The sequence below is a fragment of the Phytophthora parasitica genome (assembly GCF_000247585.1).
Source record: "Phytophthora parasitica INRA-310 unplaced genomic scaffold supercont2.48, whole genome shotgun sequence".
Classification (NCBI taxonomy): domain Eukaryota; phylum Oomycota; class Peronosporomycetes; order Peronosporales; family Peronosporaceae; genus Phytophthora; species Phytophthora nicotianae.
In genome coordinates, this window is record NW_008649034.1 from 337,662 (window position 1) to 349,463 (window position 11,802).

Consider the following 11,802-nt stretch of genomic DNA (forward strand, 5'->3'; position numbering starts at 1 on the left):
GCACTCACTCAAAGAATCCAGGAAACGCGAACGAATTTCATCGCTCGCACATGCGTTTGGTTGCAGGAGTGCAGCATACTTCTTGGAGCTGGCCACTTCAGCCATGTCCCCGCATTCATCTGATGCCTTCGTGACGAGAACGCCAGTGCTCGATCTGTTTTGCAACTGCGTGGGTGGGCACGGAGATAACCGCGAGTGGCATGGAGTTAAAGACACCGAATTGTAGTAAAGTTCGAGAGCTGACCACCGAGAACGTCTTGATGGCTCTCGTCTTAAACTCCAAGTCCAAACGGTGACGCCGAAACCGGCACGCGAAACCATATTGAAGCCGATTCGGCGCCGCCAACTCAAGGCAGGATCCGATTCCAACGTATTGGTGCAAGCCATACAGGCCCGGCGTGGCGTTTCAAGTGGATAGTTTCCGAATATCTAATACACTTCATCTTGTTTGGTGGACATCGTCAAATTCCGCACGCATCGGTGCGACGACCGAAACGTTTTTCCTTTCGGCGAACTGCCGCGGCGCGACATTCCAGGCGTACGAGTCACTAGGTCACTGACTGAGTCAGAGTAGCTAGAGAGGGAGAGAGGAAGTATCCCATGCCGGGCAAAATGTTCCTGTTAAATACCCCGAACGCTTCCACAGTCTGACGCGCGTGCTGCCACTCCGAATCGGTCAGTTGAGGTGTGTCGCTGGTCCGTTCGACGCGAACGGACCGCCAAATCATCTGTCGACGGAGGCATTTCTTCTAGTAATGGGCAGGCGGTACATGTACTACATGATGTAGCTGTGTCGGCTCCCACTGCTTGCCATTGCCGGGAGAATGCTAGCCCACAGCGGCGCGATTATCGCCTCTGCCTCTGTCCAAATTGGACGCACTATCACAGCGATTGCGGCCACTTTTGAGTTCGGTGGAAGCGGCCAGGCTCTGCAACAGCGAAGTGTTAAAGCGATCTTTATTTTTCTTATTCCAACTTCAAAGGGCTCAAGTCCCGTGTGGCAGGCTCACTTGTCGCCAGTTGTGGTGTCCAGAAGCGTCGCCGCCGACGCAGATCCACACACCGCTGCTAGACTCGGGGGCGCCGCGTCTGCAGACTAAGATTGGCCATGAGCGAGACAGGCGATGACGAGAGGAAAGTAGCCGATGGCCGGTTGGTGCCAGTGCCGCTCGTGTCAGCGCCGTCCGGAGCGGGGCTTGCACTCCCGAGTTCCCCTTGCGGCGGCCGGCGAAATATTCAAAGCGGTCGGAAGAAGTCATTCGCGAATTCGCCTGAGGCCCCACACGCAAGCAACTCGCTACAAACCACACCAAAACGTCCGCCGTCATGAACAGCATGTCACCGTTTCCCGTGTGCGTCACGGCGCCCAGCACCTTCAGCGTCGCGCACCCACTGCACTGCGGCCGGGCGGCCATCCGTCAACGACACTCGTGCCCCAATGTGACCATCAACCCCTTCTCGACCACGACGCCCACTGCGTCTCCGTCGCAACTGGCCTCTCCAACCGTGACCTACAGCAAGGATCGTGCACTGCCGGTTGTCAGTCCCAACAAGAAAGCGCGCAAGAGTCGCGTCGTCTTTGACTTCACCACCGAGGAGATGGCCAAGTACTTCCATATGTCGCAACGCGAGGCCGCGCAGCAGCTCGGCGTCGCCACGGTCACCGTCAAGCGCAACTGCCGGCGCCTCGGTATCGTCTGGCCCTACCGCCTTATGAAGTCCAAGAAGAACGCTATCAACTGGTCGGCCATCTCGCGCGAGGACGCACAGCGTATCCGTCAGGAGCGCGCGCTGGAGCGTGCCAAAGCCGGTCGCTCACCCTCAGGTCGCGGCCGCAGTCGGTCTCTATCGAGCACCCGATCGTCGGATGCTTCCGACGATGAGGCCGCCGCCAAGGTCATGACTATGCTCTGCAACAGCAGCAGCAGTGGCGTCGAACTCACAGAGGCCGGTCGTGCATTCGCTCGGCTGCCACTTGACTGCATGGACACCTCCGACTAGACTATCCCATGGTGTCCTCTCGTGAGTGACTTAAGTGTACTATTAACCTACATGTTAGATGCGCATGAATCCAATACAGTTACTGTCCTCGTTGAATGAGGGCGAGATTTCAACAACAACATATCGTAGTAAACTTCACATGAGCTCTTCGACTGGAAAGGATAAACCAACGAGGTGCGACCGTCCGGGTGTAGCTATTGAAAATCCACGCGTTGAAACATGCTCTCCTGCAGAGTACAGAGATCGCCAAGCGTAGAATTCAAGTGAAGAGGTGCAAATGAGGTGGCGTTGCTTGGTCACGCCTAGACAAAACGGCATACGTACCACTCGCTGCAAACTGGCGAAAAGTGTGTTACGGACAATAATACGAATCGAAGATTGAAGCCGTGTTGTGGTCGTAATCTCCACTGTGAGCCACTGTGAGGACAGGCGTGGTCGGCGCTGTTGGGTATAAGAAGCGCTCTTCGCGTCTTTGTTGGAGATAGCCGCTGTTGCTAGAGAGCCCTTCAAGGGCACTATTGGGCTTGCCCTCGCCCTGGACTTCTTCCACCTTTGAGTGGAGAGGATTGTTTCCAGACGCATGACACTGGCGTCATCGCATAAAGAGTGTCGCTTAATGCGACGCTCTTGGACTCGTAAACTGCAATACACAGGGGAGGGCGACAGTGATTTATATGAGCGACGCACGAGCTTCACAGGGGTATCTTCAAAGTCAAAGATCGTCATGTGCCACTTTGCCTTATTCTGTCATGGCGTTGTAAAATACGAAGTTCTGGATCTTCTGTTGCCGTACTGAGTCACATCTAGCGCAACATGAACGAACAGCGCGCAAGAACCATCGCGAAGTCTATGGAGACTAGCGGTGGCTTATGCTGGGTTTCACACGAAACAAGATCACAAGTTGTGATCCTGTTTCGTTGTTCCGCACGCATCACGTCAGGAAACTGCTACTGCATCCTGTTTTATTCTCAGGAGCAGCCTAGAAATCCCGATAATTGAGATTATCAGTTTCGGCTGCATCGATCACCTTACCAGGCTGTAAACGGACATCGCCGTCGTTGTGGACATTGATCAATCTAGCTGATAACGTGGACATCGATGTAGTAGAGAAATGCCTAGAACGATTGTTAAAAAAAAATTGTTTTGACACAATCGTTCTAATTGGGTTAACGTTCCATTCCCAAGTACATGTATCGGTTTAATATATGTAATGGAGTTTTATGTTGTATAATACTTAAGTTAAATTATTTGGTAGAATATGGTGACTCGCTACATCTGAACAACAGCACCTGCCTGGATCGACTGCCGTAGTTAGCATCCAAAACCTACTAAGTACTGCTCGATATAATCAAGGTCATTTTATTTCAGCTGCAAACGAACCCCCGCAAAAACACTAATAGCTTAGGGAATGGTCTACAAAAAGCCCCATTCGCGTTTTAGTTTTAGTTCCCTGAACTTTTTCAAATACTGGAATTTGTCAAGCTTCTGTAGCTGCTTTTCAGTCTTCCAAACGGTTACCCAATGATGATGGAAGATTTGTTTGTTATTGCCGCGATCCAAATTGGGGTATTTCAGAACGTAGGCCTCAGGCCTCTTAGTTTTGGCCCACACCTTCACGAAGACATCCATTTCCGGTTTGGTTGTAGGGAGATATTCCTTGTAGCCTTTTCGGAAAACCAGGTCATCGTATTTTTACACGAAATGTTCGTTCCTTGCTTCCTTCACGTTGACTCTGACTCATTCTATCCAATCCGAGGTCTTTCCAGTATGTCGGGGGAACCATTTTCTGCTTAATTAACTCGTCCAATTTCTCTTCTTCAGCATTGTACAGGTATTTCTGGTATTTCCTGTAACCTGGGCTGGCCTTCATCGCACTCTCAGCCAACCCCGTTAGATCCAGCACGTTTTTAACGTACTCGTCTGATTGTCCCTCCAGGACCCAAGACGTTGTTTTCCACCACGACTTCACGGACGATACGATTCCTCTATCTTCGGCGTCGGCCGATTTCCGGGTGCGCAGATTTTGATCCTGGTAGGCATCTACTGGCGACGCCCATGTGTTGCTGCTAAGGAGAGTGCTACTAGTATGTACTTCAAAATACACAGTAAACGCCAGCTGGATCGTGGGTAGATTTGCCACCAAACGTGGCGGATTTGGTGTCGTGTGTTGTATCGTGTCCCTGCATCATAAATAAATCACACATTTTACAAGGTTTTGCTCTGAAAAAAAATCCATTGTTTCATTCTAGTCACGTCAATGCGTACACGCACGTACAATTGGTCTCATCTCAGTCTCATTGCTCCATTACGTGCTTGATACGCGCAACCCACTCATCATAATGCGCCTCCGTCACAGCTTGCAGCAAGATCCTGAACAAACATTAAGAAATAAGTCAGATATAGCCACCACCACACCCAACGTGCCGACAACTCACCTCAGTTGTCTCCGCTTGTTGCCCTGGATAAACGTCTGATACAGACGGTCTAGGATCGTCGCACTGTCCTCCGTCTCCCTCTCTTCCACCGACTTAAGCGGGAGCTTGGCCTGTAGATCCTCCACGCACCAAACCACACGCTCGTACTCCCCTCGAACCAGGTTTTCCCACACTAGAGACGCCAGTTGTTCGTCGATACTGGCGGCACTGGGCTCCGAGTGGTGCTCCCAGTCCCTCGCTACACGCACCACATGCTGCGCAAGTCCCCACTCCTCCTGATCGATACACTGCGTCAACAACTCAGCAGCGCTCTCCATCCGCAAGGGCAAGGAACAACCCGAAGCACTGGAACATTCCTCAAGAATAAGCAAAAAGTTGGCAGCCGTACGAAGCTCGGAGCGTTGTTGACAAACCGCCAGCAAATCCATCGGATCTCCCGCCGCAGGGAACAAAACTTTAAGTCGAGAAGGTTCGCTCTTCCGAGCCACGTGGGCCACAATCTCGCAGTATTCCGCAATATCCGTCTCGAATTCCCCACTACCACCTCGTAAAAGCTCGATAGCTGTGTGTAGTTTTTCTTTCGGACATGATTTCCCATAACAAGCTTCGAGCATCGCGTGCAGGAAAAGCTCCAGAGTGGGGGTAGACAAGGCGAATTGTTTCCTCACTCCGTTCAGCACCAGACGCGCCCATGACAACTGGTCGTTCTGCACCAAAAAGCACAATAACGTGTGGAAAATCGGCTGCACCCGTGCAAATATATCGTAACACGGGATATAAACCCCTGAAGGCACATACACGTCCTGGGAGACGCCAACCAGCAGACCGAAAGCCTGCTCAACGCCCACAACGTTGACGTCGTAGTCGAAGCGTAACATGCGGTCCTTAGCCGAAGGATCGTCCGCCGACGTCACGCAGCCGCGGAGATTGGAATATCCCTCTGCCAACGGCATTCTACCCGTGCCCACGCCCACTCCGACACCACTCGATAGAAACCCGTCCAATCTGATCCCATACTCGCTGAGCACTTGTTCATACAACTCGGCAGTAGCAGGCGCCGTACCGAACTCAATCTCGTACGTCTTGGCTCTCAGAGGGTCATGACAAGCCAAAAAAGTCTCCAGTCGTCGACCGTCCTGTTCGAACGCCTTCGTGTGCGTCATGTACACGCCATCCAGCAGAGGAAGCCACACTTTCATGCCTTCCGGGCCGTACAGACCATAGATCAGTCGACACGGCGCTGGCCAGGACGCACAGGCCTGAGGAGTGACGAACAACCTCGCCATGGTGCTCACATTCGAGCACAAAAGTCGCTGCGACCGGTTCTCTGGGTCCCACACGATCACGTCACCCATGCTGTCGAGGAACGCGAACCTCGGCAGCACTTCTTCGGGCGTGTATTGGTCCGGCACTTCTCCCCCAGCGAGCATATTCACAAAGCTCGAGAGCCATCCGGCTTCCTCCTGCTCCTGCTCGCGCTCCAATTGGTATTTTCTCTGCTGTTGTTCGCGTAATTTCTCGTCTTGAATGTGTAAAAATCGCGGCAACACAGCGAAATCCAGGATCGCGTTCCTTCTGCACGTTCCCACAGGTTGAGCCTCGACTACTCTGGACGGCAAGTTAACCTGTCTCTTAAGCTGAATATGCAAGTTCAGGTCGTTGCTCTTAATAGTGCCCCCGTGCGTCAATTCAAAACACCACAACTCGCTTCTCGAGACGCAAAACAAGTTCTTCTGCGCACTATCACTCTCCATAATAAAGAAACAGTCGTCAGCGTCGTCACGTCCTCCTAACGTTGAATCCCGACTGCGAGCAGCGTTCTCCCCCTCTCGAGCGAACACTAGCTGCTCTAAGATGGACTCCTCGTCCAAATGGTTCCTCGGGTATGCCTGCAAGTGTAAAGACTGGTGTTTCTCGCTAAACCGCGTGAAATTCACCGCAATCGCGTCTTCTCCCACCCATAATAACGAGTACACGAACATGTCCTGCTCGTCGTTCACATTGCCAAACATACGCCACTTGCCCGTCACAACGTTAAGCAGACAAAAGCCTCGTTGTCCTGCCACGGCCATGTGGTTCCCACTAGCACTCAGCGCTACAAGACGCAGAGGACAACACCTCTCAAACTCGGTCGGTACACTCCAGTTCACACAGGACGTAACAGCGCAGGGGTCATCCAGCGACGGAGCAGCCACTAAGCGTACACTCTTGCTCTCCAGTAATGCCAATCGAGAGGTTTTGCCACCGGAAAGTGGCACATTTCTAGCGAAATCGAACTCTGCGAACGCAATCGACGGCGCTGGACGCAGTTTAACCAGTTGACGGTGCGCATGCAACTCCTTGAGTTTTTTCTGCTTGGTCATGTAAACTTTCTGAGCTAGAACAGCGTTCCAGTAGTCGGTGACGACGTTCAAAAAGTGGTTCGGATTCCACACCGGGAACAACGCGAACAGAAGCTTCACGTACTTGTGCCTTGCAACACGAGACGACGTGCCTTGAATCGCCTCCCAGCCGTCGAATTTCGCACGTCGTTCGAACTCCATAAGCGGAGGACGCTCCTCTAAGTCGCAGTCTCCATGTAAAGCCTGCATACGCAGTGCGTACTCTCGAACACACAGATTTTCGTCTTCAATCAGGTGAATCCCATGCGCATCCATAAATTCCGATGAAGACAAGGCCTCGACTGCCAAAGGGAACACCTTTTCCCAGTTTAAGCGCATAAAAGTGAGTGAAACCTCCTCGTTGTCTGGTAATTCCTTGATCTCCGTCACAATCTGCTCAAAAGGTGAGTTAACGACCTTCAAATTGTCATTAATACCCACCAATAAGTCACCACCGTGGATCAAACCACACGCCTCGGCTGGTCCAATACCGCCATCCGCTCGTTTCGTGAAGCTTTTGTCGCTTCGAACCCATGCCCCACAACGTCCAGGGGCCCCCGAGAGCGACAAACACAGTCCGTCCTGTGCTTTCTGCACTTTGGCCTCCACAGTTTCATATAAATCTTTCACTTCTGTCACTTCCACGTCGGCTTCGCTCTCGATTTCTCTCAAAATTTCGTCTTCTGGCAATTGAATTAACTGCGTCGACTGCTCTCCGCGAGGCACGATCATCAACGAGTTGCTCACTTTTGTCCACAGCAAAGCGACGACTCCGAAGGCACAGACTTCCCTCATATTGTACTCGTCCACCTTCTCCGGTCTCTCCTGGTTGTGCTGCGGTAAACTCGACATTAAGCGACAACCATCGGTCGAAAATAGGGAAAAGCCACGTAATTCGTAGCCCACAGCCACACTGCGGCCGTCGTGCGACCACGCTAAGGCTGTAACAGATCCGACGTCTTGGGGAGTGTATCCCCACGCTGCAAGACTCAATTCTCGAATTGGGTCAAGTGTTAGAGCCGTTTGGGTCTTCGCTTCCTTTTGGACCCCATTTTTGGTCGTCCTACTTTGTTCCACGTTGTTTAGTGATAATCGAAACAGCGACACTCCGCCGTCCGACCAGCCAAGAGCGAGTCGCGACCCACTAGCGTCCAAACTCGTCGTCGTGCAACGTCCGGATGAAGTGGCCGCACTACCTTCTCGTTCGGTGTTAATTAGGGATAGCAGCTGGTCGATACTCTTTTTAGAGGGTGACAGCAACATGATGAAACACTTTCCGCCTTCGAAACTTGCTACAAGATACAATGACGTAATCTTGGAAACGGGATCCGCAGTTGCGCATGTGAGATCGAAGCAACTGACTGGATCGGCGTCGTCGGGTACTGCCAAGTGAGTGCGGACATCAATTTTCCACAGCTTTGTAGAGCTATCCGCGTTGCTGAACCACGAGCTTTGGCTGTCACTGGCGTCGCGCGAGTCAGCAACCTCCACGACGCAGATGAGGCCACTGGCCATGCCCACGAACACGTACTTGCTGCCAGGCACGACGCTCATGGAGGCGGCAACGTCTTCGTAATCACTCTGCGACGCGCCTTGGTTGAGCGGGTAGTCTTCAACAAACTTGGCGACAAGTTGAAGTCCCTTTGAAGTTGCCGTTGGCCCATCTCCCTCCTCTTGCTCGGGCTCCGTGAACGACGGTTGGTCCAGCATGGCGTTGGAATCTACCGTAGGGTCCTCCGCCAAGTGCGAGTTGGGTGTCTCAGCGCGCTGCAGCAGCTTAGTTAGCCCATCGAAGGCGTAGAACTCGACGGATTGCGAATCCTTTTCCACGACGGCAAGGCGGTCCCCACAGACCCACGCAGACCAAAGCTGGCGACTTTCACTCTCCCTCAAGCGTCCATTTTCGTCCTCATTCGTCTGTGCTTCGTCCTCCAGCTGCTGGTCCACCCACTGGCCACCACGGCGACAACGCGCTAGCAGACGGCGTCCTGTGCCTGGTAGACCCAATGAGGCGCTCCACAGCGCCACATGAGAGCTCGTCACGCGTGCGAACACGCACTGCGATGGGTGCATGGCCAGCACCACATCCTCCATCCGCTCGGGCGCCGCCAACGCCGCGTACGTACGCGGGGGCCCGCTACAGAAGAACATGGGGAGCAAGCGCTTACGTGTCCTGGAAGCGGTGCAGTAGAATGCGTCAAGTTGTACGGATGCATCCGATTGGAGCATCCCAATTGTACTTAAAAGATTACGTCATTATTTAAGCATTTATAGTAGAAAATTGTTTTAGTCATTTCAAAATGAGCTCTATGCCACTATTTCGTCATTCATCTTAACGGCTTGTTTTTTTAGAATCAACTGATTCGTTTGGAATCAGATGCTGCAACAGCCTCACTTTTCCGGTGGCCACACGCTTACGTTGATCAAGTCAAAATGCTGAGTGCAGTGCGTGGACGGATGATGGCGGCTAAGCGCCCGCTGCTGGGGCGCGTGGCGCAATTCGCGTCGAGTGCGGATGGATCAGGCACAGAAGCGGAGCAGGCGATGCACGCGGCACTGCAGAAGCAGCTGGATGCGGTGCACGTCAAGGTGACGGACGTGTCTGGTGGCTGCGGCTCCATGTTCGACGTGGAGGTGGCATCACCTCAGTTCGCGGGCCAGTCGCGCGTAAAGCAGCACCGCATGGTCAACGCGGTGCGTTTAACAGTAAGAACTACAGTGTATTACAGTGGAAGAAGCTGAAACGTTGTGGCTGTAGATTCTCAAGGAGGAGATCAAGAGTATGCACGGCCTGACCATCCGAACCATGACACCCGAGCAGTTCCAGAGCAAGTAGACTTTCGACACAGCTCTGCAGCTACAGACGTGCAATTGACACTGAAAATATATAGAAAAAGCAGCTTCACAGCACCAGCTGAGCTTGTTCTAGTCCTCAGCACGTGTATATAGGTCACGTCATTTCTGTCTAGGAGATGGAGGCATACTTGGCGATACCGGCTTCGTTAATGATGCAGATGTGGTCTAGATCACGGAAGATCTCGTTGTAGTCGAGACAGTATCCGATCACGAACTTGTCGGGGACGTTGAAGCCCACAAAGTCGGCTTGGAAACCGCAGCTCTCCGGGTTGCGCTTCTCCAGTAGACTGGCCACACGCACCGACTCGGGCTCGTACTCCATGAGCATGGGCACGAGCTTGGCCATAGTCTTACCCGTATCAATGATATCCTCGACCAGAAGCAGGTTTTTGCCCTTAAATTTGGCCAAATCGGCGCCGGAAACCTGCACGTTGCCCGTGCTTTTGGTGCCTTCGTAGCTCTTGACTCGGATAAAGTCGAAGGTGAAGGGCACGTAGTCGCACTTGTTGTACTTGTGGAACAACCGGAGCTTCTCGACGAGAGCGTGGAAGAAGGCGCTGCCGCCCTTTAGCACACACAGAAGGTGCACGGTTTTGCCCTCGTAGGCGTAGCGAATATCCTGCGCCAACTTCTCGACGCGGTCCTCGATCAGGCCCTTGGGGATCAGCACCGACTCGACACTGTCCAGGTAGTGGTGCGGGATGAGGAACTGCGACTTGTCGTACGCAGCGTCGTCCTCCAGGTAAATTACGCGCTTCGGGTCATGTGGCGCCTGTTCAGCAGAGGTTAGTTGCTGTGAATTGACAAGCTGTGATGCATAGTTTACGATGGACGCACCGCCATGATACAGAGGAGGTCAATTGACTTGTGCGCCACTCACACAGACGAGAAGTTTGTGTATATTTTGTGTACATGCACAGGTTGACGGCCATAAACTGGCATCATCTCCTCCACACACAGAAAATGAAAAAAAAAAGAGACACACGAAAAAACCAAAAAACGTATATACGTAAAAAACGGTGTAAAAAGCGGTTAAAAAGTGTCAGTAGATGTATGGCGACTTTGTCAACATGGACAGTAAGTGTTCATCAGGTTTCGTGCTGTAGGATACGAGTGCATTATGTCATAATGTGTACATGAAGACCCCTCCCCCCAAAATGTATCCTTACTCAAAACAGAGAAGGAATTAATTAAATCATTTTTTTGCGGGCCACTACAAACAAAATGACATCTTTATGAATTTTCCAAATCAGTCATCATAATTTTAGCACCTTGCGAATCATGCCCATCTAGCTTACAACTGATAACATGCTTGGTGAATGACTCTGTGCCTAAGGATGAGCCGACACCTCGAAGCTCTCAAATGCACAGTCCTCAACCTTTTTTTCGATCAGAAAATGCCGACACTTTCTTCCTTGCGACCTTGAGCATCTTGGGCAGTGCATCATCACCGTTTTGAGCGTCAATGCTGATACACTCAGCGAAAAAACGTTTGGAACAGTCACGTTTTGAGCCATTGCTCGGCTAGTCGGTAGACTTAGACGGTGCTATTTAGATATGTTTCTGAAGTTTGATAGGGCGACACGAGACTTGTGACGCTGACTTAGATTTCAGAGAACTACCGGTGGCTGGCATACTACGATCTGGAAATGCCACCGCGACAAAACTTTGGGACAAAAGTTTGACTTAATTTCACTATGAAAATGAATTTGGGGTATTCCAGGAACTGGCCTCATTATATTACTTTACTATGGGGCGAGGTCCACCCAACTCCGACGAAGAATGCGGCCACCTGAAGGGCCTTCATGAGGCTGGCCGCAGCGTTCGTGGTATCGCCAAGAGTCTGAAGCGCTCCCGAATGGCGTCAGCTACGCCCTCCAGTGCTCTGGGAGCGGGAGAAGAAAGGGGGGGCGTCCATCCACCCTCTCCGACCGAAAAGTTCGTCACGTCGTTCGAGCGGCCGCCTCGGGAGATTTCTCTGCAGCTGAGCTGAAGGCGGAGTACTAATTATCGTGCTTGGTGCATACCGTGCAGAGCCTTCTATCTCGAACAGACTTCCTATTTTACTCTAAAATGGATCGTACACTGCCACTGACTAAGGAGCACAAGGCTGCTCGCCTTGAGTTTGG

General features: G+C 52.1%; 5 protein-coding genes across 5 annotated transcripts; 3 read left to right on the plus strand and 2 right to left on the minus strand.

Annotated features, from left to right (window-relative positions):
* The first annotated feature begins 1,003 nt into the window (after nucleotides 1–1,003).
* On the plus strand, nucleotides 1,004–2,190 carry PPTG_15212 (hypothetical protein). The gene has a single exon (XM_008912581.1). The coding sequence runs from the start codon at nucleotides 1,327–1,329 to the stop codon at nucleotides 1,999–2,001; it is 675 nt and encodes a 224-aa protein (XP_008910829.1). The 5' UTR covers nucleotides 1,004–1,326; the 3' UTR covers nucleotides 2,002–2,190.
* Nucleotides 2,191–3,341: 1,151 nt separating this feature from the next.
* Nucleotides 3,342–9,051, minus strand: PPTG_15213 (hypothetical protein). The gene is made up of 2 exons (XM_008912582.1): nucleotides 4,437–9,051; nucleotides 3,342–4,371 (listed from the first exon to the last, which is right to left on the minus strand). Exons 1-2 carry the CDS (start codon nucleotides 9,044–9,046, stop codon nucleotides 4,296–4,298), a joined length of 4,686 nt encoding a protein of 1,561 aa, XP_008910830.1. The 5' UTR covers nucleotides 9,047–9,051; the 3' UTR covers nucleotides 3,342–4,295.
* Nucleotides 9,052–9,162: 111 nt separating this feature from the next.
* Nucleotides 9,163–9,769, plus strand: PPTG_15214 (hypothetical protein). Its single transcript, XM_008912583.1, has 2 exons — nucleotides 9,163–9,511; nucleotides 9,576–9,769. Exons 1-2 carry the CDS (start codon nucleotides 9,251–9,253, stop codon nucleotides 9,651–9,653), a joined length of 339 nt encoding a protein of 112 aa, XP_008910831.1. The 5' UTR covers nucleotides 9,163–9,250; the 3' UTR covers nucleotides 9,654–9,769.
* On the minus strand, nucleotides 9,521–10,666 carry PPTG_15215 (hypoxanthine phosphoribosyltransferase). The gene is made up of 2 exons (XM_008912584.1): nucleotides 10,511–10,666; nucleotides 9,521–10,445 (listed from the first exon to the last, which is right to left on the minus strand). Exons 1-2 carry the CDS (start codon nucleotides 10,514–10,516, stop codon nucleotides 9,783–9,785), a joined length of 669 nt encoding a protein of 222 aa, XP_008910832.1. The 5' UTR covers nucleotides 10,517–10,666; the 3' UTR covers nucleotides 9,521–9,782.
* Nucleotides 10,667–11,423: 757 nt separating this feature from the next.
* PPTG_23717 (hypothetical protein) lies at nucleotides 11,424–11,666 on the plus strand (the record flags this gene model as incomplete). Its single annotated transcript, XM_008912585.1, has 1 exon — nucleotides 11,424–11,666. The coding sequence occupies one exon, from the start codon at nucleotides 11,424–11,426 to the stop codon at nucleotides 11,664–11,666; it is 243 nt and encodes an 80-aa protein (XP_008910833.1).
* Nucleotides 11,667–11,802: the final 136 nt, after the last annotated feature.

Excerpts from the sequence above, each read along its gene's own strand:
- PPTG_15213 (XM_008912582.1), bottom strand. The coding sequence starts at position 9,046 with ATGCTCCAATCGGATGCATCCGTACAACTTGACGCATTCTACTGCACC. Across the intron at positions 4,372-4,436 it reads AACAAGCGGAGACAACTGAG|GATCTTGCTGCAAGCTGTGA; the intron begins GTGAGTTGTCGG and ends ATGTTTGTTCAG.
- PPTG_15212 (XM_008912581.1), top strand. The coding sequence starts at position 1,327 with ATGAACAGCATGTCACCGTTTCCCGTGTGCGTCACGGCGCCCAGCACC.
- PPTG_15214 (XM_008912583.1), top strand. The coding sequence starts at position 9,251 with ATGCTGAGTGCAGTGCGTGGACGGATGATGGCGGCTAAGCGCCCGCTG. Across the intron at positions 9,512-9,575 it reads AGCACCGCATGGTCAACGCG|ATTCTCAAGGAGGAGATCAA; the intron begins GTGCGTTTAACA and ends TTGTGGCTGTAG.